Source organism: Argentina silus, assembly GCF_951799395.1.
Source record: "Argentina silus genome assembly, chromosome: 15".
NCBI lineage: Eukaryota > Metazoa > Chordata > Actinopteri > Argentiniformes > Argentinidae > Argentina > Argentina silus.
The window spans coordinates 2,103,414-2,130,913 of record NC_139669.1 but is presented as its reverse complement, the minus strand read 5'-3'; the positions used below and the strand labels follow the sequence as shown (position 1 = coordinate 2,130,913).

General features: G+C 43.3%; 2 protein-coding genes across 3 annotated transcripts in view; one reads left to right on the top strand and one right to left on the bottom strand.

Annotated features, from left to right (window-relative positions):
- The window catches only part of nfkb1 (nuclear factor of kappa light polypeptide gene enhancer in B-cells 1), a 20,652-nt gene extending 17,489 nt beyond the window's left edge, over window positions 1–3,163 (top strand). For both annotated transcript variants that reach the window (XM_083686609.1, XM_083686610.1), the window contains 4 exons: window positions 329–398; window positions 831–997; window positions 1,461–1,602; window positions 1,751–3,163. In XM_083686609.1, the coding sequence (XP_083542735.1) occupies window positions 329–398; window positions 831–997; window positions 1,461–1,602; window positions 1,751–1,845 (474 nt within the window). In that variant the 3' untranslated portion in view covers window positions 1,846–3,163. The remainder of the gene's footprint in view (window positions 1–328; window positions 399–830; window positions 998–1,460; window positions 1,603–1,750) is intronic.
- An 865-nt stretch (window positions 3,164–4,028) lies between these two features.
- On the bottom strand, window positions 4,029–9,904 carry LOC310816424 (ubiquitin-conjugating enzyme E2 D2-like). The gene is made up of 7 exons (XM_083686611.1): window positions 9,575–9,904; window positions 7,639–7,702; window positions 7,268–7,299; window positions 6,840–6,917; window positions 6,440–6,545; window positions 6,184–6,277; window positions 4,029–5,041 (listed from the first exon to the last, which is right to left on the bottom strand). The coding sequence occupies exons 1-7, from the start codon at window positions 9,596–9,598 to the stop codon at window positions 4,996–4,998; spliced, it is 444 nt and encodes a 147-aa protein (XP_083542737.1). The 5' UTR covers window positions 9,599–9,904; the 3' UTR covers window positions 4,029–4,995.
- Between the last annotated feature and the right edge of the window lie 17,596 nt (window positions 9,905–27,500).

The following is a 27,500-nucleotide window of genomic DNA, read 5'->3' as shown; positions in this document are numbered from 1 at the left end:
GTGTGTGTGTGAGTGTGTGAGTGTGTGAGTGTGTGAGTGTGTGAGTGAGTGTGTGAGTGAGTGTGTGTGTGTGTGTGTGTGTGTGTGTGTGTGTGTGTGTGTGTGTGTGTGTGTGTGTGTGTGAGTGTGAGTGTGAGTCTTCTTATACCATCTCTCTCACACACCAGTAACTTATAACTGGCTAATTCTTTAGTCACTTTTTAATCTTTTTTTTATATATATTTTTTTTTTTACACCTTTTCACATTCGAGGTAGCGTTCAAGTCAATAAAAAAAACACCTATTCGGTTTATTTCGATGTTGAATGTCCTCTCTCCGTGTATCTGCAGGTCTTGGAGATTCTGAATGGTAAAGAATACGAGCCGGAGACCCCCATCCCAGCCCTCCCCCCTCCTCAAGGTCGGCTACTGGTTGTCGCTCCTGCTGTTGTATTTACCTCTTCATTCATCGTCCACTGTCTGCACCACCTTATATATATGCCATTTCACTGACGCTTTTATCCAAAGCAACTTACATTGCAGTGAGTGCATACATTTTTCAGTATATATGGTCCCAGCGGGAATGGAACCCACAACCTCAGCGTTGTTAGCGCCATGCTCTACCAATTGAGCCACAGAGGACCACAAGTCCTCTGAGGACCACAGAGGACCTTCATAAGTCCTATAGTTTATGATAATCATACGGTATGATCACAATGTGTGAGACAGATATCTGGCTGTGGTTGATTTGATTGACATTTGGACATAATATGTGTGCGTGTGTTAGCACCTTAACCTGCCTTACTGGTTCTGCCCCCTGTGATGTATGTCTAAGTGTGTCATGTGTCTGTAGGGGATATGGGGACCCTGGGGACAGACACCAAGCAGGCGTTGTGCCAGTCCCTGGAGGGCCCGGAGGGTGGGTGGGAGAGCCTGGCACACACTCTGGGCCTGGGCATCCTCAACAGTGCCTACAGACTCAGCCCCTCGCCTGCCAACACACTGCTGGACAGCTATGAGGTGCGCACACACACACACACACACACACTCACACACACACACTCACACACTGAGTCAAATAGTACATTTGGGGATTTCATTTTTCAGTCACATTTCTCTTCTGGAACTCTCTCCTGCCTTCACTGTCTCTTCTCCACGCTGTAGTGAGTTACCTCCCTACCCATGTGTGAGCGGTGGGACAGCACCAGTCAGCCAGCGGGAAGCAATGAAATTAGATACAATTTTCACCTTCATTGTCTTTTTTTTTTTTTTCATCACCACCAGTGTAGCATGTGGGCAGCAATCACACTTTTTCAATCACAAAAGTTCTTACATTCATACTCATAGTATCGGGGTGTTTTTTTTTAGTCATCTTTTGAAATTGAACTCATCTATTGAATGAAGTAGAGTCACCTACTAGCTGATTGACTCTGTGCCCCTTGTCTGTCTGTCTGTCTGTCTGCCTGCCTGCCTGTCTGTGTAGGTGTCAGGTGGAACGGTGAAGGACCTTGTAGCAGGACTGATGTCTGTGGGAAACTGCACTGCTCTGACAATCCTGCAGGGGGCACTGTGTGAAACTGAGGTGGCTCCAGCTCCAGCTCCCCAAGACACCACAAAGCTCATTGGTAAGCACAACAAGAGCCATATAGCTGAACATAGCCTTGTGGCCTGATTCGATAACCTTTTTAACCTGTTCCATGAAGGAAAACAATTATACTTGAGCCTGCACTAATAACGGCCCATCTCTCTCTCTCTCTCCTCCCATCCCTGTAGACGAGTGTCTCTCTGAGCAGGTGCAGGACCTGAAGCTGGAGGGACAGCATGACAGCGGGGTGTGTGACAGTGGGGTGGAGCTCTCCACAGCTTGATTGCCTGATTGGTTCATTATCAGGGCTCTACCCATGTCAGGATTTCTCTCGGCTTACGATTTTTTGGTTACCAAAGCTACAGGCGGTCAGAACTCTGACTCTCTGGAACACCAAGGGACAACATCAACAATCACTCCTCACATATCATTTTTGATATCCCAACCTTTTAACAAGACTTGACTGGACTTTTTTTCAACTGTTCTGCCCCAGTACCTTTTTTTATGATATATAATGCAAATGTAAAGGAAACAATGTTTTGGTTTCATATAATGAAACTGCAGCAAATTCATCATGATCTTGATGTTTGTATTAACATCATTTATGTGTGTAGTTCAGGGAAAATGTGGAAAATAAGGCCCCAAAAGGGGCATCAATGAAAATTAAGTAAGTACATTTTAGATGAGTTTGTAATGGAACAGAATAGAGCAACCACTAATATCAGCTCCTGCAACCTTTTATATATCATGATATTCAACATTGTCAATACGAGTTTCCTATGGAAGTGGTGCTACAAGTAATATTCGCGACGATGATGATGACGACAATGATGATGATGAATCATTGTAATAATGATGAAGCCCATCCTAGCCTGTTGGAGATTCATGTTTTTACAGCGCAGCAACCACTGTTGAAGATCAGTAGTATGTCATTCCTGTGTCGACCACCTCTTCATTTTACCACTTCTCATCATAATAAGCTGTGAGGTGTACCCCTTCATTTTAGCTAGTGGTGTCTGCATTGAGTTGAGGGTAACCTCAGTTTATGGAAGCCATTTTCTTTGAAATGTTGTATATCATTTATTTCGTCTCTCCGTCATGGCACTTGCTTGACTTTGCAGGTGTAATTTCTGGATCATGTGTTCTGAACATTCACATCCAGATAGTCAGGTTATCTTTTAAGTTCTGCTAAGACCTGTTGGACTAATTGTTGGAGAATGAAAGGTGCTTTGTGTTTCTTTTGTCCTGTCTTCTTAGTTTTGTCCTATTTGCTGTCGAGTGTTTCTCTGGCTGCCTGTAGATATCGAAACTTTAGTGAAAGCTAAAACACAGCCAATTTAACACCCTCCATTCCTTTCGTTATCAGCAGGAGGGGGTTGTTGGAAAATACTGATGTCACCCGTACAACACTGGCATTTTATAGACATACATATCTGTATCCATTTCTATGCTAAACCAAAGGTTTGAAAAGCACTGCATCACTTTGTGTGGGGCTAAGATATTTATACCTGTACCCGGTTAGACAACTTTGTACAGTCAAAACATTTTTGCTTTTTAATTGGTTGTATTGTAATACTTTTTTAATAAAATGGTTAATTGTTTTTGCCATTTTTGTTATATTCTAGTGTGCACTACCTATGAAGCCTTGTCCATGTTCAGAGGGAACAGTTGCTGGCTTCAGAGGTAATATGCCCAGGAGCAGTGTAAGACGAGAGACATTAAGGAAAGTAAGACGCCGCATAGCTTATAGAGATCGCCCAATCAAAATTCTCTCTCCTTGCATCATCTCTCCTAGCCTCCTAAAACATATCAGCAGGTCTGAAGGTTTTTAAAAGGCGAGGAAAGAGAAGACAAGGAATCGCGGAGGGCCTTGACGTCGAGCCACATCACTAGAGGTCCACGCGGCTCCTCTAGATTGACCTGAGGGTCTGGCTGGCTGCGATCATGCATAGGTTTATATATAGCCTCACAGTTGTCAAAGGGTTCTCAGCCCGCTCCGCGGTGTATCATTTCACAAGAGAGCTGCAGCCAGATCAACAACAGTATCAAGACACCTCTGGCTGCGGTCCCGTTCTCAACCCCGCTCCCCTCTGAACAGTGCACTTGTTCACAGCAACCTGCATGTGTTGTAAGTGAATGTGTGAGGAAACAACCCACAGACCCCCTTCACCCTAGACGTGGAGATCTTAAAAGGGACTTGACATACGAGACGCAAAATGGTGAGCCGCGTGCATTCCATCTAGCTACCTATCCATTTCATTCAGATCTACACGTGTGACCGGGGGGGGGCAGGTGGGAATGGGATTTCTTCACAGGTCTATGAAAGACATGACCCCTGCTTTCACCAATCCATACCTTTCAAATGACTCGGGAGTAAACAAGTTCCTACGTAAAAGGAGGAGGGTAGAAATGGAACCATGACCTCATTGTTCACACGTCAGCACAACAAACCACACGAGGACGTCAGACAGTTATTTGTTCAACTTTATTGAGAAAAAAAAAAGAAAGTAACCGTTAAATAGCAGAACTATTAGTTGATCTATCAGCCATTGAGAGCTTTGAATAATGTATTCAGTGCAAAAGAGAGAGAACAGTGTTGTGGATGATGGATGAACTAACGGCTCTCCGTTTCTAAAAAAAAATAATAATAAAAAAAAACAACCCCAAAATAAAATGAAAAGAAGAAAAGGAGTAACAAAAAAGGTCAAACTTTTAAAAGTGGACAGGTTTGCTTCTCCTCCTCGACTTGCCAATCCATTCTCAGCAGCACATAAACCAATTACCTATTTTTATTAACATGCATAAAATATTTGTTTTTCGTCTTATTTACTGTAGGTGGATATGATACAGCAACTCTCCATTCAAACAGTCAGTTTTTTTAAGATTAAGTGTATAATATTTATTCACAGACCTCAGGACTCTAATGCTATTGGAAAAAGCTCATAAAGTGTGATCGCACCATCATGTTGATCCTCTCAATACAGAAATGGTGGCATGAGGAGAATCCATGTTTGTTTATCGTTTTTTTTTTTTTTTATCTTTATCGTTGGCACCTTCATGTTTTGAGCAATCGAGGTGAGAGCTCTCAACCAAGTGGCTGTGGTAGGCTTTATACAGATACATGCTCCTTGGAGAGCTCCAAGCTGTTGGCATCGTTCAGAAAGAAAACAAGAAAACGGGCCTCAGACACTTCTCCTTGTTAAAAGCATGTGAGTAAATGTAGAGAGGGGGGGGGGGGGAGGGAGGGGGAGGGCGGGGGGGGAGGGGCAAAACAAAATCAAAAGATTTACTGTCATAGGCTGATGTTAAAGGGTAGTGGCCGAATGGGCAAAAACAAAAACAAAAAAAATAATAATAAGGAAAAAAAAAAAAGATAACAGTAATTGAAAGTTTATTCCAGCGATGATGCGAGTTGTAGGACCATGGCCGCGCATCACATGGCGTACTTATTAGTCCATTCCTTGGCTATTCTGTTGTACCTGAAGACGTTGAATGGAAAGAAAAACAAACAAACAAAAATCAGCAAAAACAGAAACGTAGAAACGAAGACAATGAATGAGTGACAGAACAGCAACGGCGACACCATGCGTTTTAGAGCAAGCTGTGCCTCACGACCACACGGCAAACGGTCGGCTGCTTACTTCACCAGTAGAGGTGCACGGTGCTCACGCGTAAAGCGACAGACCAGAAACCGTAAACACACTGCTATTATCATCAAGCCACACGCAAATCACCCCAAACGGCATCAAATACTCTAGTGACATGCCATTTAGAAGACGCTTTCATCCAAAGCATCTTGCAGTACAGTGAGCGCATACATTTTTTGTATAGATGGTCCCAGCGATAATCGAACCCCCAATCTTAGCCTTACTAAGGCCATGCTCTACCAAGTGAGCCACAGAGGACCACGGAATAAACTAATTCTGACAACTGCTGTGGCATGACCATAGACAGGTCTGACATTACTCACTCAATGCCTATGAACAACCAGACTTCTGATAGGCTGATAAGTACTTTACAGAAACCTCCACCCCTCCCCCTCCCCCATCAATACTGCAGTTATCTGAGCACAATCAAGGCAATCATGAAGGCAGATGTTTTTACTAAGGCAGCCATGTTTTATATCAAGTTTCATTGAGTTAGTGGAAGCCTTATGGTGTTAACGTCACCAGCAGCATCATTTCACTGAACGTGTCGAGCCAACAGTCATACACACTTGACTCCTCTCCTCCCTCCCTCCCTCCCTCCTTCCAAGATGCAGGGTGACCTTACCCCTACTACAGCATAGCGTACTTGTCTGTCCATTCCCTTGCTAGTCTACTGTACCTGATACAGGGGGAAAGTCCCGTCACCTCATCTCTCAAACATCAGGTGCTACACTACATTTCTGTCCTTAAGCATTCTAGGGAATCATAACTTTTGGTAGGGTGACCTAGACATAAAACAGGGTCATCTTCATCATCCAATGAGTCCCCATTTAAGGGTTTTAAATCAGGCAAGTTATCATATCTCTATTTCAATGGATCTATAGCCTGTGCGGCTCAATACACGGCAGAACTTGTTTTCCAAACGACTGAAATCTAACCGAGTTACAGCTGGCCGATGTTGTAGGTGTACTCACTTCTGAAGGTCTGTTTTGTAGATGCGGGCAATCTCTGGGACTAGGGGATCGTCAGGGTTGGGATCACATAACAGGGAACAAATGGACAAAAGTACTGCAGAGGGAGGAGGGGGGGGAGAGAGAGAGAGAGAGAGAGAGAAAGAGAAAGAGAAAGTTAGATTAGTTAGAGCTCTAGCTGATACTGATTATTGATTTCAACCACGCAACCACCAAATAAATAATTGGCCCAAGGCTCTAACAAAAACAGGCATATTACCTTTAGAGATAGTTAATGCCGGGGACCACTGCGATCTCAGGATATCCAGGCAGATGCTGCCGTTACTGTTAATATTTGGGTGATAAATTCTCGTGGTGAACGCCAGCTGCAGATGGAAGATCAAGGACGGGACACACAACAATGACAACTTCAGAAGATATTTCACAAGGAAGCAGGACTACAATTCAACTATCCACAGCTTTGTGTACTGCATGCAGAGAAATATCACTAATATGAACCACCAAATGTGTTGGAAAAGAAATATTGTAAAAAAAGATTTTTTAAAAACATCATTGAGTTTTCTGAATTGATGCTCAAACCACACATCCATCAAGTGCTCAAAAGCTCAGTGTTGGTCTGCTGTAAGTCAAACAAGAGGTTCGGGTTGTGAAACACATACCTTAGGTGGCTTGAAAGGATAGTCTGTGGGGAAGTGGATGGTCAGGAAAAATACCCCCCCTTGGTATGGGCTGTCATTCTCAAAACAGAATAAAACAGTCAAGCATGCTGACCAGTCAAACAGGCTGGCCAGTCAAACAGGCTGGCCAGTCAAACAGGCTGACTAGTCAAAAACACTGAACTCATTGGTAAATGGAAAAACTCTTTCACTGGATTCATGCAAAGTTCTACCCTCAATACAAGATGCAGACCTGTACAAATAATCTACGCTGTGTCTCAAAGTACCCATTTAGGCAGCCGAAGTACAAGCTACCATGAGCCTTTGCACTCCCTCACCGTTGGAAAAACAACAGCTCGCTCAGCTGCTAAATGCCATTCTGGCGTGGAATCACCAAATCATGTGAAAGGAAAATTAATCATTATACTTACAGGTCCCATAATAGTAGCTTGCCAATGAAACACTGCAAAAGAGAGAATTAGGATTAGACATGATTCAAGAATTAAGGCTACGTCATACGATTCTAGGTTCTAGTTTGCCAATAGCCTCTTTGTCCTGCCTTGCTCAGATCTTACTGGCTGTTTATACAGTCGGCCATTTTAGTTAACCAAGAAGTTGCTAACGCGAACAGTTCTAAATGACAGTTAGGAATTGGTTAAATTCGGGTTAGGTTTAGGAGATAAAAAAAATAATGTAAAAAGCGGTCAAGTTGTGGCTTTGATTCGAGGCCCGTGTTATGCCTCGAGAATGGTGTCAAAAACAACAAAGTGGAAACTATAAAACGTTGTGTCTGGTGACTTACTGTCATCTCCAACTGGGCCGGCAGAACATTGTGCAGGGGGGTCCCTGGCCAAGTCGTTCAACTCCTGAATGAGAAGGGTGACATGACACACACGTTAGAATTCTACACCTAATCATACACCTTGACAACATATTTTAAAGACATGTTACAGTAATGAATCCAGAGTACCGTAGTCAATAATACTATTCCTCACTCTGGGTGAGAGTAAGCACAGCAAAGCCCATATTTGGCATACTGAATAAGAGCTCAGTGGAAAGAGCAAACCACAAGCAGCGCACAGGAAGATGTGGGCTGTTTTGCCACGGGGACCAGGTGGTGCAGAGAGGTGTGAACTGAAGCTAAGCCAGAGTGCAGATGATGCAGGCAGCTGTCAATCAACCAGCAAACTGCCTGCGAGGGACGGCAATCTGCAACAACAGAGCTTTAGCCCTGACATGGCTAGGCTCCACGCTGAGACAATGGAGGCTAGCCACATCAGGGCTAGGGCTACAGTAACAGTACTATGGTCAACTAGGCTGATGTCATCTGGCTGGACTATAAAAGCAGCAAGTGAGTAGAAACAACAGCGTCACTGCCAGTCGGCCATCATGGCATTCCCCCCCCAGTAAAACGTGTACTTTCTGATCCTTGAGATCCGATATAGGCTACTGTTGGCTAAGTGAATGGAGAGAAAGTGTTACACCTGAATATATTGCCTATTTATACGACTTATGATTTATATGAGCTCTGCATGTAGCCTAAGGCAAGGCCCTAGAGACCCATCTGTCCAGTGGAGATAAAAGCCTATGACACGCAATGTCACTCTCACACACGTGAGTGAGTGTGAGAACTGGCCAGAACAGTGTCTGACTGGGAGGCCTGGGAGAGGGAGACAACAGCATTGTTGTTAGACTAAAGTCTCTCTCTCTCATCAAGAACTAGTCTATGGTAGAGGTATCCGGAAGAGTAGTAGTGAAATGAGGGAACAAATTTGGATAGCAAACAAGCAAATAATGCTTCATGTGTCACCTCGGGCTTCAATCTATTGCTTTTCTGTGGATAGTAGGAGGCCAACTAGCTCTATACGCTGTCTTTACTTTATATCATATTAGCTTGATCATATGCAAGCCAAATTTAGGATAGGTGTTGTAGAGTTGGTCTTGGGTCACACACACCAATTCCAGACCATAATAGTATAGCAGCACCTCGGTACCGACGTCTATTTTTATGCTGGTGTTTTTGGATAGGGTAGAGGGCCGAAAACATCCACACCAGGAAGACACTCCGCTTGCATGACAGGTCAGGGTTTGTATTTCCAGCAGGGAACCCCCCCAGACCAAAGCCTGCCATGAGCTGGTATAGAACAAAAAAAAAATAGGCCTTATCGTCCATCTCATCTAACCCGGTTTCATAACGTGGTTTCATAATGACTTGTTAACTAAAGATTTTAAATATAGCGCAGTCAGTTATTGTGGGACCCAAATGTAGCACCTACAACAATGATCGGAGAGAAATTACAAATACCATATACCACAAAATATGTTTAGATCAATACACTCATTTACTAAATCCGGGAGTAACAACACCTTAGCTTTCTGAAATCATGCTTCCTTGGCAGCCAAGTGGGCTATGTAAGCTGGATCGTGGTTATCACAGCTACATGGCTTATATATTTGTGTTGTAGCTAGCTAACATTGAGTTAACTAGGTAGTTACCTAGTTAGCTGATGCAACTCTAATCCATGTAGCTGTCCTCAATCTAGCTATCTAACATAACATTTTTTTTACATCCGCATACATTGTCTTGCCACACTCTGCGCAACAGGCCCTGTTAGCGTAGCATGCTGGCTGAAATGTCACTGTACCGCTAGTTAGCAATTTCTTGTCTTGATGGCATGAACAACGTAAATATTAGCTAAACAGCCGAAGTATCAATGTGGGAAACAACAATCCATTACCTTGTGAATTCGTTTTAAGGCCATTCTGTAAGTGTGTAGGGACCGGTTGCTGAGAGAGGAGGGAGAGCGCAGGCTAGTTGATGCTAACTAGCATCTAGCAATATCTTTCGTCGGTGGCTGTCAAGCTAGCTTGTTAGCTACCTAGCTACACATACACTGACAAATGGCACCGTCAGTATTGCTTTTAACACGGGATTGTCGGGTATCGATAGAGACTGATATTTTCCGTGGTCTACTGTTTTAAACAACTGTCACACGAGTGTTGCTGCTCCGTTGATCCAAACTTGGCTGGTTAGCCGACACGTTCAACCGACTTCCCGACCACACCACTCCGCCTTCTGTCAAGTGTCAACTTGCACCAGCCCAACAAAATGTCCTCCGCAGCAGAAACTACACGGCCGTGCCAAACTGATATCAGTCCGCCCAAGGATGGGTACGCGCGATTACTTGTCCGTATGACACCGGCGCTGGCGGAGATCATTATTCGCCTTGTTTTAGGTCCTACAACATTTTATTGATGTCGGTAAATGCCACAATCTCTGCCTGGAAAAAGGAACAATTATACCTTAAATAGAATAGCATAGAAAAAGAAGATGAATCAGTAGCACGCACGTTGGTTATGTTGTGAAGTGTTTCAACGGTCGTATTTGAATGTATTTTAAGAGTAAAAATAAACGCAATCTGATAAATGGCCCAACCCAGATCCCATTCGAGAGGGCTCAATCCACGGAGATACTGTATTTACAGTATGATCAGAGAGGATTAAGGTGGATGATAAAAATCTTTGTGATGATGAAGCACTGTGTTTTGTCGCCACCCTTTGGTTCGTGGCAGCAAAGACAGCTCGAGAAACGCTACAATTTCACTAGATGGCGCCCCCAGCCCTTCTTTGTGTGATTATTGGAGCTTACTGTCACGGCATGGCCTAATTGATTTAGGCTATGTAGGGTATAATACTGTATATTTGATCCCAGTATGTTTAAAAATGATCTGCTATATTATGACACTAAATGTATGTTTGGATATGATTGACAAGAGTGTCGTATATTGACGTGATTGTTGTAGATATCATTTGAAAATATAGGCAGTGTAAGCAATGTTGAATCTAATTATTTCTTTGCAAAACCTAATTAGGCATTAAAAAAGGTTAACGCCAGCGCCTGAAACCGTTTTTGTTTAATAATCCCATTACTGACGGCTCATCATGTATAAAATGGTGCAGAAGGACACTAAGTTTCCACTTGTTTAAGTGAATCTCTGAGAAATAGTCGAGACCAAACACGCCACGTTTGACAACCTCTGGGACGGAAAAGTGGGCTTACACTCCGCAAACACACCACCACAGTAAGTATAGCGTACAATGTAGTATTTTGCATGCCGTGATTTATCTTTCTCTGCGAATTTTCTGAAATGACTGAGAATCGGAACGAAGACAAAAGTTTGTCGTTTTTATTCCATAGTGTTGCGTGTTTTGCCGCTGGAATTACATTTACAGTACAGGACCAGTGACGCATAAGAAATGTACTTTGGTTTTAATAACGACCAAGGCTATTAGGCTATAGTGCAGCATGGCATTGTTTAAAACATTCTAATTGGAAGTGTAATATAGCCTATCACCAATATCAAAGTGAACATTGGCTTGCATAATGTTTCTGCTGCGTCAGGTCCTCAAGGACCGTATCATTAAACCGCTGTAATTATGGTGAACACAATTTTTGAGATTCGGGCTTTCGTCAGCCCTTGTTTATAAAGTGTGGATTTTCCAGTATTTTATGTCATTAATCAATTATAGGCTACATTGCACATTGAATTGTAAGATTAAAATATTGCGTTATTATTTTCCATCTTGAGTTCAATACGGATTAAAAAGCTCGGTTTCTTTTCGTCTTTCCATTCACTTCATTGCAAATGGTGATCAGACATTTGCTGATTGAAGGAGAACAAATATTATACAGGAAAAAGCGAGAGCGGGTGTCTAGCCTACTGCCGTGTTTTTCTGTGACAGAAACGCACGCCTAAATATTCATAGTAGGCTATATCCAAAAGGAAGATATTGAACTTGATAATGAAAAATGCAGGTAGTTTATTCTGGTCTTATTGTGCGCCCATATAGGCCTTCGCATAGCCTATATTTCATTGATTTACAACTGTATATTCCAATGCAAATTGTGCATTGAGCAACAATAGGACACACTCTACCACCCACTTTTTTTGCTGTTGAATCTTTACCACCGGTAACAAAAAAATAACAGCATTTTCGCAAAAAACAAAGCAATTGCCAAGGAAACCGTTCAGCTTGCACTTTCACTTGTTCACCCTTAACCTTTTCCTATTTCAAAACGGATCCATCAACGGGGACCATACGTTTTCTGTAGAATATGCCTAGAAAATAGAACAAAACAGGCGAGCGATTGACAGGCTAAAGTCAAAGACCGCTAAAAAGGACGAAATCAAAGGCTACCTTCAAAAGGAATGCGGTTGTTATCGGAAAAAAAGAGGGCTGTATTCTTTCCACAGCTGTATCGGACCAAAACAAACAGGGTGTGGAATGGGACGAAACAAACGAAAATTTGGACAAGCGAGGAAGACGTGTAAAAAGGTTTGGGTTGGTAAGGGAGGAACAGAAGGACACGGTGAATCTATTTCCCTCAGAAGTCTTTCAGTCTCAAACAGGCCAAAGAAACACATGCGTAAAACCAGGTTATCAACAGTGTGCTTTCAATACCTCCTCTTTGATACAAACATTGGTTCCAAATAGCCAAACACTTTCTTTATGAACAAAGCTTGATCGAATGGCAGTAACCTACTGTATATTGGCAAACGGAATTGAAAATTAATTGCGGTTAATTAACGCATCTGACAAGGTGCTGGTTGTTCTCTTTTTATTTATTTTTTCTAGTAGCCTACAATCTTACATGATTGAACTGACTTGCATCATGTTACATGACTTTCCTTAATAGGCCTTTAAAGCCTTAAACATTTTTTACGGTAGCCTATATGTTTTATTGTTGGCCAATTCAATAGAATATATTATAAACATGCAATAACAATAATAATATTGGCAACGCATCTCTGCTGATAGAGATGCGTAGCTAGTAGTCTATTGTAGCTTTTGCAACCCGTTTGCTCAATGGAAGGAATCTTGTTCCTGACGCATGACTTGAGCCAAGCTATTTCCACAGAAAGCAAATACCTCAAAGGTTGGTTTTTAGAAAATAGGCTGGTCGGTTCCTTTAGGGAGGTATGTTTGTTTCTTAGTTGAATAGGCCTAATGGAATTGATCGCATCAGGATTGTCACCACAAATCGTCTGGGCGTACTGCACATGGCTCCTTGACACAGCCTATTATGTCACCGGCCACGTCCCTCTGCTCCTGGCTCCCTTTAGGTTGAATACGCTGTATTAATCAAATGGTTAGAGGGAGATTAGCCAATTTAATGCTATTAGATGTATTCGTGCACAGTGGTCTAGGCCTGTACACCGCGCCTGATCGTTTGGTGATGATGATATTAGGCTATAGGCATAGGATACCTTACCTTATAATAGCTCAGGTGGTCGATGCTATAGATTTTATAGACTAAAATATATATTACTGTCCATGCTCAGTTTGCACGGCTCACTGTAGTCTATGGGCCTACGCTCAGTACAAACATGGAGAGAAGAACTCGATGGAAATACATTTTTGTGTCGGTTGATACTGCATGAAATAGCCTAAACCCAACTGTGACATTCCTCAAATAAATGCCCTCGTTGTTCGTTTGAATAAAGGCTATTGCCAATCTGATGGCATTGCAAGGCTTGGCCCTGATAAAATGTAGGTGGCATCGGAGGCTTCAATGCTATCATATGTGCCTGATATATGCCTGATAATAACAACAATGAATTAATAGATTAATAATTGATAAGATTTAAACAACCGGCTATAGGCTACATCATATTTTTTTGGTTCCCAAAGGCGAATTGGTCTAACTGCCCCGCCGAGAGCACAATGTCAAGATCACAGCGCAATCGTTATTGCTTTATCAAACACAATCAGAAAATGAATTAATCAAGCGTCGCGCGATAGAGCACATCGTTGGGGTATTATGGATGGCTTTAACATTTGACGTTATTATTTCCCGTCATTTCTGGAAACAAATTGGACATTTATTGCATATATATTAAAAATTATACACTCGTCGCGCGAGGCTGATGTCTCCTTTATTGAGGCGCACGGAAAGGTGAGGTCTCAGCGGATCAATTTCTCTGTCTTGTTACTCCCGCAAGAGAATGTTTGGAAAATGCTTTGGAACCGCTCAATTGATTCAGAAAATAATTCATAACTTGTTGTTTTAAGAAAAGTAGTTTTGTGTGCCACCATTCGTCGTCTTTCTCTCCTTTCTCCACAGTTGTGTTACGCATTTCAATATAGGCTATATTTTGAGGTTCCACTTTATAAAAAATAAATTAAAAAAAGCAGTTTGTTCCCAGTTTTGTATTGCAGTGCAGATGAGATCATTTTCTAATTCGGAGAAAAAAATCTAGGCTACTTAATCCACTGAGTTTGGTTGGTTTCACAAACTTAACCATTAAGTAGTCACAATGCTTTTATTGTGCACTTGATCTAAAATAGTCCCTCGTCTAACTGCAGGACCCAAGCGAACATGCGAAGAGCCTCTTTGTCTGGCTATGAGGAGATGAATGGCCCGTGTCACGCAGATGATTAGTTTGCACTATTAAATTGTCAAAAAGGAAGGATTTCCCTAATAATGCCTTTTCGTGTAAGAATTATGGAATTCAGAGTTGTTGGCGACTGCTGGGGGACTAGCACGGGTTAGGAAGGGTGAGGGCGGCCAACTGCTGAGAAACGGGCGAAGGTCAGACGTAGTTCTCAGCAGTAACGGTCACTGGATTCAGTGTGGCATCTTGGAGATGGGAGTCACAAGTGGCGCCACTTGTTATTCTATATAGCCTAGTTAGTTATGGTTTCAGTGGTAGCCTGCAGCAGAAGTCATAAGAACATTGTAACATGCATGGTTTACTGAAAGACAACTGCTGATAGGCCTATAGGCCTATATATAGGTTCAATAGAATATGCACGCATCTTGCCACCTTGTCCAGCTTCTAATGTTCCCTATAGCCCTGTGTAAGTTATCGTATTTATTCAGGTTTTCATAGTGCATGGAGGGATTATATAGGCCCCTAAAAAAACATGTATGCATTAGCATTCTCGTGTACCTGGCTCTTCTGCTTCCTCATAAAGGCTCGCATCTGAATGAGCCTAAACGTGGTGCAAGTGACACGGTTTTGCATTTCATTATTCTTTGACAATTTTATATTCATTCTTGCTTTTCCTCAGCAAGTGCATGGGCAATTATTAACATGCGCCGAAGAATGGGTGGCCTCAGTGCCCTGACTCTCTTGATTGGCCTCGGGGCGCAACGATAAGCTGTCTTTCTCTGTGACATGACCGCCCTGCCTTGGCCTACAGGGAACCCCCTTCTATTCCCCCTAACTTCTATTCTAGTGCTAACGTTTTGTGTTAAATGTTAACAACTTGGCTCAATCCATTTTATCGCCAACAACAAATATGTGTTGACTCGAACACTCGCCTTCTTTGTGCCCATTGTGCGCCTGCCCTCACTTGAAGATTTATGTATTTTTGATATTAAATTCCTTCTGTCATCAAGACTGCTCTCTTGTTGACTTTTCTTGACCCGCCGACCTGTTCCCTAAACTTTCCCATATTTAACTCAGGATCATTCCTCCCACTCTCTGCTCTCTCTTTTGGTGCGTTGGGACATCTTTTGCCCCGCCGCAGTTGAATGCTGCGCGTCTCCCATTGTTGGCATGTGCTGTTTGCACTGTTCTTGAACTTCAGTGTGCCGCACCAGGCGACTCTGCCGTGTCCCCATCCTGTACTTTGAACTCTGGATCTTCCTCAAAAATAAATGCCGTGTCCCTACAAGCCTCCCCCTGACTGCCCAGCTTGCTAATTAGTTAAACAAACGCTCGTACTAATGATTCCGCAGGCCTGGCGAGCTTTAGGGGTTTTGTTCGAACTCAGCTGCCGCTGCTGAGGACTGTGTATGTCCTGCTGGAAACTTGGCCCCGCTGACCCGACCTATCACGGCGCTGTTGAAACGGCTGGACCGCCCTGTCCGGAGTCCATCCCCCCACGGACCAAAGGGCAGCGTCGGAGGCTCGGGAATGCCACCACCAGCTGCTAGCGGTGACACCGGCCACAAAGGCGCGCGGTGAGCAATCGTTCTATATGTCAGTATTGTGACAGTGTTGGACCTGACATTTATTTACTCGTCTCTCATGGAACCAAACGCCCGGTTTCATGTTTGAAGGTTTAAACCTTAAAACGTCCCTTTCTTGCTATTCTAACGTTTCCATTTCATGTGGCTAAAACTGTCCATTGCGCATTGTCATTTGTGGCCTATTGATTTAGGCTATTTCGGCAATGTTTGCCATTTGACCGGCCTGTGTCTGTGTGCTCCAAGGAGGTCCCGACAGAAATTGATACTAATTGCGGGGACTGTACACTGCTGGCTGGTGGAGCGCCTCGGGCAACCAGAGGACCTGCTCGTCACTGGATAATTGACAAGGCCTTGTCTGTCTTTAGGAGCAGCTGGTCCTAAGCACTGGCACACAAACGCAATCTTGACACGGCCTCCTTTCGCCTGGAGGAGTTTTTGAGGGAAAACGCAGTTAACCCTCCTATTATGTTCAAATAAAGTTACAACTTTGATGTTTCGGGTCAATTTGACCCGAGCAATGTAAACATGCAGAAAATGATTTTAACTGAAAGTCTTAACCAAGTTTCTATCTCAGCAACTTTAGGCCTTCCTACTGACCATCTTTATAGCCCAGTAAATAATACATGACTGCCCCCAACCTCCCCTTATACATCAAGTATTGATTGTATATGACTATTACGAAATATGCAAATCACTGTACTATCTCATTCATTGACCTAAAATGAAAAACAAATTATGTTTTGATGTTTGCAGGGCTTTATGTTGATATTAAATGCTCATTAAAGAGTTCAAATGCAGATTGTATGTCTTGTATATGACTGCTAGCATATCTGGTGGGGCCTGGAACCATTTTGATGACATTAGCTGCAGTCAGTCTACCCTGTCTTGTAACTGGGGATCCAGACCATAGGAGCTTTCCATTTTTGGATGTCATGTTAGTTCTTGGTGGTTGAGATATGACAAGGGGGTTTATTTGTGTTTGAGAAACCACAGGAGGGTCAGAATGTCCTATCTCACTGGCTTCATTCTCATCAGAGGAGGATGCCGCATAATCAGGGTCCTCCTCAACATTATCCTCTGTCTCAGACACATCCTCATCTATATCACTTCCATCCTGAAAGATCTGTGACAGAACCTCAGTTGCAGCAAATCTTTTCCTCTGTCTGGTGGTCATTTTCAAAATGTTTAGTTGAGGCACAAATGCAAAGAGAAATGGTTTAGAGGGCTGTGTGTGCAGCCCTGTGTGTGCAGCCCTTATTATAAGGTTGTCCCCATGTTGCATGAATTATCAAACTTCTCGCGGGAACTATGTTTGCCCCATCCTATATACTGCGAGAATTATCAGTGTTGTTGTGGGAACAATGTTTGCCCCACCCCACATACTGCGAGAATTATCAGAGTTCCCGCGGTTATATGTTTGCCCCACCCCCCATGCTGCGAGAATGATCAGAGTTGTTATGAGAACTGTCATAGTTGTTATGAGTCCTGTCAGATTTCTCGCGGGAAATTTGTCTTCCCTCTCTCATTACTTCTTGAATGATCAGAGATCTCGTGGGAACTGTTTTCTCCTCACAGACACACACACACGGATGGACACGCACACAGACAGACACACACACACACACACACACAAGGAAGGACACACACACAGACACACACACACACACACACACACACACACACAAATGAACGTGTAGGTGCCCTCAGTATCATCCAACACAACAAAAACGAGATAGAAATCAGGGTTTTATAGAACAATAGTGCTAGGGGTCAAAATGACCCTAACACGACCGATGCGTACAAAATGTGTACAGGACATGTTTTTAATTTTTTTTGGTTAATTTCATGTTTGCCTTGTTTACCCCATAAAGTTAGGAAAAGTCATAAAAAATCTAGCTGAAAAAAGTATGTTAACCATGTTTTTAGAGACAGTAAACATTGAATTGGGTCAAATTGACCCCTAACATAATAGGAGGGTTAAAGGGAGATTTATCGAACCCCCCCCCCACCTCCCCCCGGGTGACGCGGTATTAAGGATAAGGATGCCACACTCCGGTATCAATAATAGACGCGCCAATTAGGCAGGTGACATTTCCTGTGACATTATATCACACCAAACAAGACAAGCAGAGCAGGCAGAGGTAACAGTAGCCTAAATATAGCCATATAATATAATGTACACATGTCACTTTGTAGTGCAGTTTATTTGTAGATTATACCAAACCAACATGGCGTCCAAAAAAATAATATGCTATATAGGCCTATTATTCTACATCTATGCAATGGATCAAACTGACATGGCAAAAGGCACACAGACAAACCACATTCATATTCACAGTAAAATAATCAATTCTTTAAAACATATGCAAGGCTATATAGTTGAAAGAGTCAAGAGAAAACCAAGCAAGTATTGTTTTCGACTGAAAGTGGAAAAGGTTTTCTGCAACTTTCCCACTGCCTGTAAAGAAATGCTGCTTTTCTATCCCTTTTGAACTGAAATCGCGATTTTTTCTCGTGTATTCTCCCGACGCTTTCCTTTCTTTCTCAGGAACAATGACAACACTGGAGCACCCCGTCGGCGCAACGCAGTTGGGGATCTCTCGGATTGTTTTAGACATCTTTAGATTTCATCAATCAAAATGACTGCAGTTTTCCATAAAAATGCTGAATTTGGGTCTGGAACTGAGAGAAGTAGGTAGAAAATACGGAGCTGTCCCGGTTGATGATAAATGGCCATCCTTTGATTGAGCAAATAGAGAAATACGTGCATGGCCCAGCCTTCACTGAGGAAAAGGCAAGGATTGCATGAAAAGTTTTGCTCTGCTATTAGATCATGCCGCTGAAAATAAAAAAGGCCTATATAACATCGTTTATTGTAGACTATATTTTCGATAGGCCTATAGCAAAAGTGGTTAAGGCTATACTGCAAAATAGCAAATTCAATCAATATGAATGTGTTTGAAATAACTAAATCCAATGCTATTGATTCCCTTTGCAATCTTTTTTTTTTAATATCTGCAGGCTGAAATGTTATTTACAAATAGTGGAATATTACACAGGTGTACAGGTTCAAAACACCAACCACAGGAGGAGTGAGTGGCATGTTAAAGCCACCAATTAAGCCCATGTGGGTCTGATGCGAAATGATTGAGCCTATTGAATAGACCTCATCATTTATAATACCAAAGCCTATCTACTTGCCAAAAGCACCATACACTTAGTAGGCCTATAACACCGTTATAAACAATAGGCCTATACTCAATTTAAACCTGATTTAAACTGTTTATAACATCGATGGAGAATATACAGACATTGCAGGGGCAGTGTCGTAATTGATTATATTTGTGTGCAGTCACATGAATTAAGCCATCTATGTTCCCACAGCAGTTATGATGAGGATCATCTAGATGATCATAGTTAAACAAACACAAACTTGGCAATTATGAATGTATCTCAGACGAAGGTCTCTCAAAGGTATTCCTCGCCGATTCGCTTATTGTGGGCGCTAATTATCCTTTATTGACATGTTCGCTCCGCCTAGGGTCACAGGGTCAGACTTCTAAGTGGTGCAACACGACGTTATCATATCGTTTACAGAAAACAAATCAGAAACCAAAATATCGGAGGCTTGACTGGGGCTTGTCGAGCTTGAAGAATTGTTTAATTTCAGCGCTTGGCTGAGGCTGGGCCACGAGATTTCCTGCGGTGAGGTCTGCATTGGCTGCTAATAGAGACGTAATTGATGGGTGAAGTCCCGTTTCCGTGCTACCCTCCTTTTATTGCGCCCTGGCGTCTGCTGTAAAATAGAACTATAATCGAATTCCGCTATTCCACGAGGAGGAGAGTGAGAGCTTACGGCTGGAGAGAAGAACAGAAAAAAATCGTTATTAAAAAAGTTAAGCACAGAGTAGAATTCGACATACTGTTGGGGCATGATGAAAAAGAGGAAAGTGATATCACCGACAGACCTTATGCCTATGAGACACATTTTCCCTAAATAACCATTCTTGTTTTAGCTTTGCACAATATTGCTGCTCTCAAAGATGAAATATTCCCTTTATCTATCTATAACATGAAAAACCTAGGATTTTTGGAAGTCATTGTAGCCTGTTCATATCATTATTATCATTCTTTCTATGTGTGTGAGATTTCTTCAAAATTATGATTAAATGAAATGCAATAGCCTAACCCTTGTTAATCACTGCATTGTCATGCACTGTATGGGACGTCAATCAAACCTCCTAGCATTGAGAGTGGCAGGCCGGCAGGGAGGGAAACAGAGTGATGCTCTCTCCCTTTCACCCCTTTTCTCCCTCCATCTCCCTCTCCCTCTCTCTCTCTCTCTCTCTCTCTCTCCATCTCCTATAGAGTTTCCTGGAAGGGGGCTTCATTGGAGGCCTGTCTCCTCTCCGATAGCAGCTCTGGAGCCAGGATGATTGATGACGGCGAGGGCAAGGCCGAGCGCAGGCAGCATAAAGCCCCATAGACGCCTCAATAAAGGCTGAGCTAGTGGAGGGCCCCGGGAGCCGCTCAATAGCCCTCCGCTCCCCTCCGCCTCCCTCGCAGGACTGAAGGCCAGGAGAAGCAGAGAGGAGGAGAAGGTGCTCTGTTGTTCCATAATCCGTTTAGCCATTGAGCCACCAGCCGTCTGAGGACGGATAAGTGCAGCAGCAAGCGACGGATGTGTGTGGGGTGAAAATAGCAGGGGTGAGGAGGAGGAGGAGGAGGAGGGCCTGGGCGGGGGGGGGGGGGGGGGGGGGGGGTAGGGAGATGATGCACATACAACTGATCGAAGGGTAGGGAGAGAGACAGGGGAATAGGGAGAGAGAGGGATGGAGAGAGGGAGAAAGAGGGTAAGAGAGAGGGGGATGGAGAGAAAGACAGAGAGACCTCAGACTATCATCTACTACTCATCTTCCTTCAGGGTGTAAGGGGAGAGCTAGCTCGAATGAGAGGTTGACTGAAGCCAGGCTGGTGTGGTGTACAATTACATTCAGAAGTGGTGTACAATTACATTCGCACATGTAACATGCAGGTAATCAGTGGGTTATTTGGAATCTGCTCGGGTAATATACTGTTGGAAAGCATGTGTCTCCTTTTGCAATGAGTGAGGAGGAAACTCAGACAGGCAAGGGTGAAAAACACGCTCATAAAAAGTGCCTCACTCAAACAAGCAACAGGAGACCAATAACAAGTCAATGGATCCCTGGCTCCGTGACCTCTGAACCACAGAAGCCCAGGGAAACTCTGGCGTCCTTGAACAGCCTCAGCCCTCCATCGGCGCGTCCACCACTGTGGCCGGACCTCACGCAGACCCATGGTAACCTCACAGCACAGCATCTCTCAAAAGCACAATTAGGCAGCAATCATCTCCTACCAAGCCAGCTTTGATTGACCCCAGCACTGCTACACGGTGTCCTGCAGCACTGCCTGGCTGGAGATGGAGGGGAGGGAGGGAGGGAGGGAGGGAGGGAGGGAGGGAGGGAGGATGAGATGGAGGTTGTGATGTATAGTGGTGTGGCCTACGTCCTGTGGCTGCTCTGGCCTGCTCTATGAGATTCACTCCCTGCAGGACTCCGGTCATAGAATTAGAATGAGCAGGACATTTGCATTCAAAGCGTGGTTCTGTGATATTCTATTTATATTTTCCTGATATCCACAGATCTCTCTCTATCTCTGTAATGCTGCAACGGACATACTGTAAGTGTGGCATAATTGCTCCTGCAGGTTATAATAATGTAGAATGCAATATCAGCTCAAAATAAAGTCCCCTGAAAGTTTTTCAGATGGTGTCAAGACTGCCAATCGACTGCTTAATTGATGAGGGGATGTGCATGAATGTATATGTATGATGTCTGCATTATGACATGTATGTAAAATATATACAGTACCGGTCAAAAGTTTGGACACACCTTCTCATTCAATGGTTTTTCTTGATTTTTTTTATTATTTTCTACATTGTAGATTAATATTGAAGACATCAAAACTATGAAGGAACACATATGGAATTATGTAATACACCAAAAAGAGTTAAACAAACCAGAATGTTTTATATTTTAGATTCTTCAAAGTAGCCACCTTTTGCTTTGATGACAGCTTTGCACACTCTTGGCAAGGTGTGTCCAGACTTTTGACTGGTACTGTATATAATTTGTTTACTTTTTTGAGTGTACTAACTGCACAAATTGTAATAAAGAATTAGAATATAAACTGTTTTGCATCATTTTTATGTCATCAGCAGCACAATAGGAAACACAAAATGGCCTCCATAACAGATTTATGTGAACATTCCAACAGGTTGATGAAACCATAAAAGTCAAGTTATGTCTTTGTTCATTTGTGATTAGTACCAGGGCGTATTCATGGGGTACCCCTAACTCAATTCCGCCTTGGGTTTTAATTGTCTAATTGGAGTGATTATTAAGCAATGGGAAACCATTCCACCTGTTCTCCCATAGTTGTAACTCTGTCGCCTCCTGAGATACAGGGGTATTGTTAAACAGTAAAAACAGTAAATTCTGTAGAATGTAATGGTAAAACGTAATGTGACTGTTTTTTGGAGGTTTTTCGCATAAAGAGAATGGACAACAACAATGCACAGATCAGGATTGCAGTAATATTTGATGATCTAACCACACAAATAAAGACCCATGTTGATATCACATAATTACACATAACTGCAAATGCGGTATAACACAATATACAAACATACACATGGGAGGGCTCTGGTCAGGGCACAATCCTTGATTATATTATTTTCATTGTGTGTGTGTGTGTGTGTGTGTGTGTGTGTGTGTGTGTGTGTGTGTGTGTTTGTGTGTGTGTTGGCAGGCGGAGGTTAAAAAAAGGGCAACATATTCCAGCCACCAGCGCAGCTAGGCCACATTAGGAAATGTTGGCAGGCCGGCCAGAGAATAATCAAGGCCTAATCACATTCCCAGCTCTGATAATGGAGGCTAGGCTAAATAAGAAGAATTCCAGGCAAATTTGTGCGAATGAAAAAGGATTCCTCCTGACATAATGGCACGGTGCGAGGCAGTCTCTAATGAGATGTAATCTGTCTAAGAGCCTCTCTCTCTCTCTCTCTCTCTCTCTCTCTCTCTCTCTCTCTCTCTCTCTTTCTTTCTTTCTCTCTCTTTCTCTGTCTCACTCTCTGTCTCACTCTCCCTCTCCCCCCCCCCCCCCCCCCCACCCGCCCCTTCCACTCAAAGCTCAGGTTCACCACAGAGAATACACATTATTCCTTCAGCTCTCTCTCCATCTCTGCCTCTCATCAGCTCCTCTCTTTCCTTGAGGATGAGGAGATGGGGAGGGGGGGGGGGTGTAGATTTCTGTGGATGTGTTCTTTATAAGTGTGAGGCTGTGTTGCTTGCTTGAGAGAGATGAAAAGTTGAATCGACAGCTTGTGTAGATGCAGGAGGTTGGAAAGCCACTGTTGTGGTACGTTATGGTAAGTGTTAATTCCTGTTAATTCCTCTTGGGGATGTTGTGTATTATACATGAAAGTATTTATAAATGTATGTACTTTAAGCATATACAGTATGGGGTCAGGAGTTTTTCCTTACCAAATGGCCGTACAAAGAAAACTCCAGGGCCCAGTTTTTTTTCAGTCAGGTCACATGGTCCTAAAAGAAACCTGACCCTCAGCATGTATCACACGTGAGCAATGAACATCTATCCACCTCCAGTAGACTACCAATCAAACACCTCCCCCTGTCTCTAAGGCCCCCACCCCCACCTCCCACCCCCCCCCACCCCCCCCACCCCCCCCACCCCCCATCCCCTCTTCCTCCAGCCAGCAGCAGCAGCAGCGGCCTGTCCAGGTCTACATTCCTGACAACTTCCATAAATTATTGGAGATTTTCATATTTCAAATTTCATCTGCATTCATGCAGCGCGGCCGGCTCAGCCAGGCAGTGGGAGAGTCGGGGCGTCTGGGAGAAAGAGGAGGAGGAGAAGGAGGAGGAGAAGGAGGAGGAGGAGGAGGAGGAGAGGCCCCTACGGTAGCGTAGCGGCACTGCCACCGGCTGCCTGCCTGGCTCGGCGGCCCCAGAGACCCTGGCTAATTGAATTGCATCCCCTGATTAGATTATCCTTGCGGCAGCTTGCTGCCAATCTGAAGTATGGGTGCCTTCTATCCTACTTAACCCTTCTGCCCCCCACCCGCTGCTGCTGCGGGCGCACACACAGCAACGGCAGAGTGCCCAATATATTCAGGCCCATCAAAGTTGGGCAGTTTGGTTATTTTTCTTTTGCATTGTCTTCCCTTGTAAAAAAAGCCATCTTTCAGCGCCAGTCGCCCCCCACCATTCTCCCCTCGCCAAACACCTACTCCCGGCACTCTGAAATCCGATTACTGCACGTTTGTTTGTTGTTTTTTTTTGTCCCTTTTTTTTCGGGCGGTTAATGTGTTGCCTGCTATTTTGGGAATTGGCTCATAAGCAGTGGTGTAAGATGCGGGGCCATAGCACCATGTGGGGCTAATGTGGGTATTAACAAAATGGCATAACAGTAATCAAGTCAATTTGTTAATATACATACATTAGATGGAACGTTTAGCGATATAACATTATTAAAGAAATATCAGTATTGATCATGTGTCCACACTTTTTGCATTTGACCAAAATGAATGATCCGGTGCAATGTAGTCTCTCATACTCACTACAAATGCAAAACAAAACATTACATTGTTTTTTTCATTCCGTTTTTAATAACATTGTCTTGTAAAACATGTGTAAAACTGCTATGTACAAATGGCAAAAACAAATGCTATATAATCTATTCATGGCCCAGTGATTCAATCTGAAACCTTTAGATATGTTATATACAGAACTAATGCTACATTTATGCTTTCACAGTATATTCAAAATATATATTTGTTGAAGACACTTTCTTGACAGCCTAGCAGTTTGTTGAAAAAAAAGCACTGTGTTTTAAAATCTATAAATTGGAGCCCCATAACATTGCTATAGCACGGCATCAAAATAGCTGCCAACCTTCAGAAAAGGGTAGCGTACAGTATCCCTTCCTAACCTGTCATCCTGTACCGTGCCACATCTCCGTCTTACCTCCATGCATAACCCAGATGAATATGTGCTGTTCACTGAAGAGTAACCCTGCTGTGATACAATTATCATCTATTGCTTCCTGTAATTGTATCAGATCTCTTTTGAACAATAATCTCATGTTGAATGTCTGGAGCAGAGGGTCCTTTCACTGTTTATTGTTCTCCACTCTGGTAAAAAGCAATTCAATTGAAGACTGCACTATTGGATTTTTTGCTCTGTAGAATAAACTGAAATCTTATTTTTGCTGGAAATTATCAATAGATCTAGCAGAAGGAAAGTAAGAAGACACAGATACAGAATAGACCCTGGGTAGAGCGAAGGGAGAGGAAGATAAAAAGGTAAAAAGACTTGTTAAAAAGGGGTGATATACCGTGGGTTTTAGACGAAGTGTACATGGCAAAAGAGATTTATTGTCATGCAAGTTGAGCAAGCGAGAGCGCTATGTATTTATAGTTTTATTTCACCATCTAAAATAACCACAATAAAATCACTCCCATTATCAACTGTGTTATTCTGTTTCGTACATTCATGCCATTTCCGACGGCATGACCTGTGCATGATAATTTGAATTCACATCCAAACATAACACTCTGCAACATATTGCCAGATCTCTGTTAAAAAAAAAAGAAAGGAAAAAAAGAAGCATTGCATTAATCAAACAGTTTTTAAATTGAGACAAATACAACATTGACAAATGGACACAATATACATGGTGATGCCAGTGCAGCATACATTTCACACGTAATGCATCATCTGCTTAATCTTCTGCACAATTCCTGGGCATTACACACTACTCATACAGTACCAGTATATTAACTTCAGTTATTACACATGTTTATTACATTGCTCTCTCACTCTCCATATTGCTTAGAGATGCATGTAATATTACACTTATCTCTCAATCAACTGTCTCTAAATCTTGTTTAAATGTTGTAGATGTCTTTTTGTTTTTGTTCCTTTTACTTTGGGGTCATTCAAGTACCTGACTTTACACAGGCACATCACCCGATGATCTAACAGACCAAATACTATTTGAAATGTTTCAAATACTAAAGCAAACTCAATCAAGCACGGCAAAGTATTTGAAATTATTTCAAATACTATTTCAACCCAATACAGTACTGACAGCTCTCGTGCCAGGAAGCAGCAATACTCTCATGTAGCCCAACTCACCTGTTAGTGAGCGGCGCAGTGAAGGGGTCCGGGCATGCGCAGAGCACACACCTCCAAATTCACCAGCTCTCATCTGTCCAGCCCTCCTGAGTCACTTTTCATAATTATTGAATTACATTCCTAGCAACCCATTAAGCAGGACATTTTCTTCTTAACCACCTGCTCTTCCCCCCCCCCGCCACCCGCCTCCACCCCATTTTACGCCATCAATCTTTCAGCGTTACCAGACCCCTAAAAGCTTTCTGACTGGCCTATAATGGGGGACACTGAGGGGTCAGGGGGCTGCAGGACTGTGTGCTCAGGAGCAGTGATGCCTCAGCATTCGGCAGAGTTGGAGGTGGTGGGGGTGGGGTGGAGGGGCAGCCACGGGGGTTGTGGGGGTCACTCTGTCAGTCTAGCTTCGGGGGGTGCCTGGTTATAACAGTTCACTCACTGTGTAGACCCTCGACAGGGGGAGAAAAAATATGTGTGTGTGTGTGTGTGTGTGTGTGTGTGTGTGTGTGTGTGTGTTGGGGGGGACAGGGGCAGCGGTGGGGGCAGTTGAGGAATGGCCTCTATAGCCGCTAGTTTGGTCAGCATTCTGTTATGACGATGTGTCTGCCTGAGGGCACAGGGATGATGGGACACTGACCCGGTGTCAGGCTATGGCTGTGATAGGGGCCAAACTGTGTGTGTGTGTGTGTGTGTGTGTGTGTGTGTGTGTGTGTGTGTGTATGTGTGTATGTGTGTGAGGCTGCGATGAGAGCCAGAGTGTGCGTGTGCGTGTGTGTGCGCATGTGTGCGTGTGCGTGTGTGTGTGCGTGTGTGTGTGTGTGTGTACGTGTGTGTGTGATGGGGGGGGGGGGTCAGACTGCGGTGCCAGCAGAAGGATCTGGTTTGACCTCAACTTAGGGGACATCTAAGGACACACTACTACTCTATTCTCCACAGTAGAAGGCCCATAGACATCCAGTTGGCCTACTACCACCGTGACATATACCGCTGTTGTCACTGTCCAGGAGGCTATCCCAGAAGTCACTGCTAAGTGAATGTATAGATAGAGAATGGATGTTTGTCTCTACCCAAGCAGGCTATTGACTGGGCTGTCAATAACACTACAGGGAAGATGATTGATAGATAAATAGATAGATAGATAGATAGATAGATAGATAGATAGATAGATAACAACAAAATACACAATAGAATAGTAGAATATAAATCAAATAGACATCTGAAACAATATATAGACTAAGAACAGTCCAGTATGATTTAACATCCCCCAGCCTGACTCTGATCACTCTGATCGAGCCAGCCGGAGGAGGAGTTGTACAGTCTTATTGCGGCAGGCAGAAAAGATCTCCTATAGCGCTCCTTAGTGCAACGTGTTTGTAATAATCTGTTGCTAAAGGAGCTTCTCTGCTCTGCCACAGTGTCATGTAGGGGATGGGAGGGATTGTCCAT

Excerpts from the sequence above, each read along its gene's own strand:
- LOC310816424 (XM_083686611.1), bottom strand. The coding sequence starts at position 9,598 with ATGGCCTTAAAACGAATTCACAAG. Across the intron at positions 6,918-7,267 it reads AAGCTACTATTATGGGACCT|AATGACAGCCCATACCAAGG; the intron begins GTAAGTATAATG and ends TTCTGTTTTGAG. Across the intron at positions 5,042-6,183 it reads TACAAAACAGACCTTCAGAA|GTACAACAGAATAGCCAAGG; the intron begins GTGAGTACACCT and ends CAACGTCTTCAG.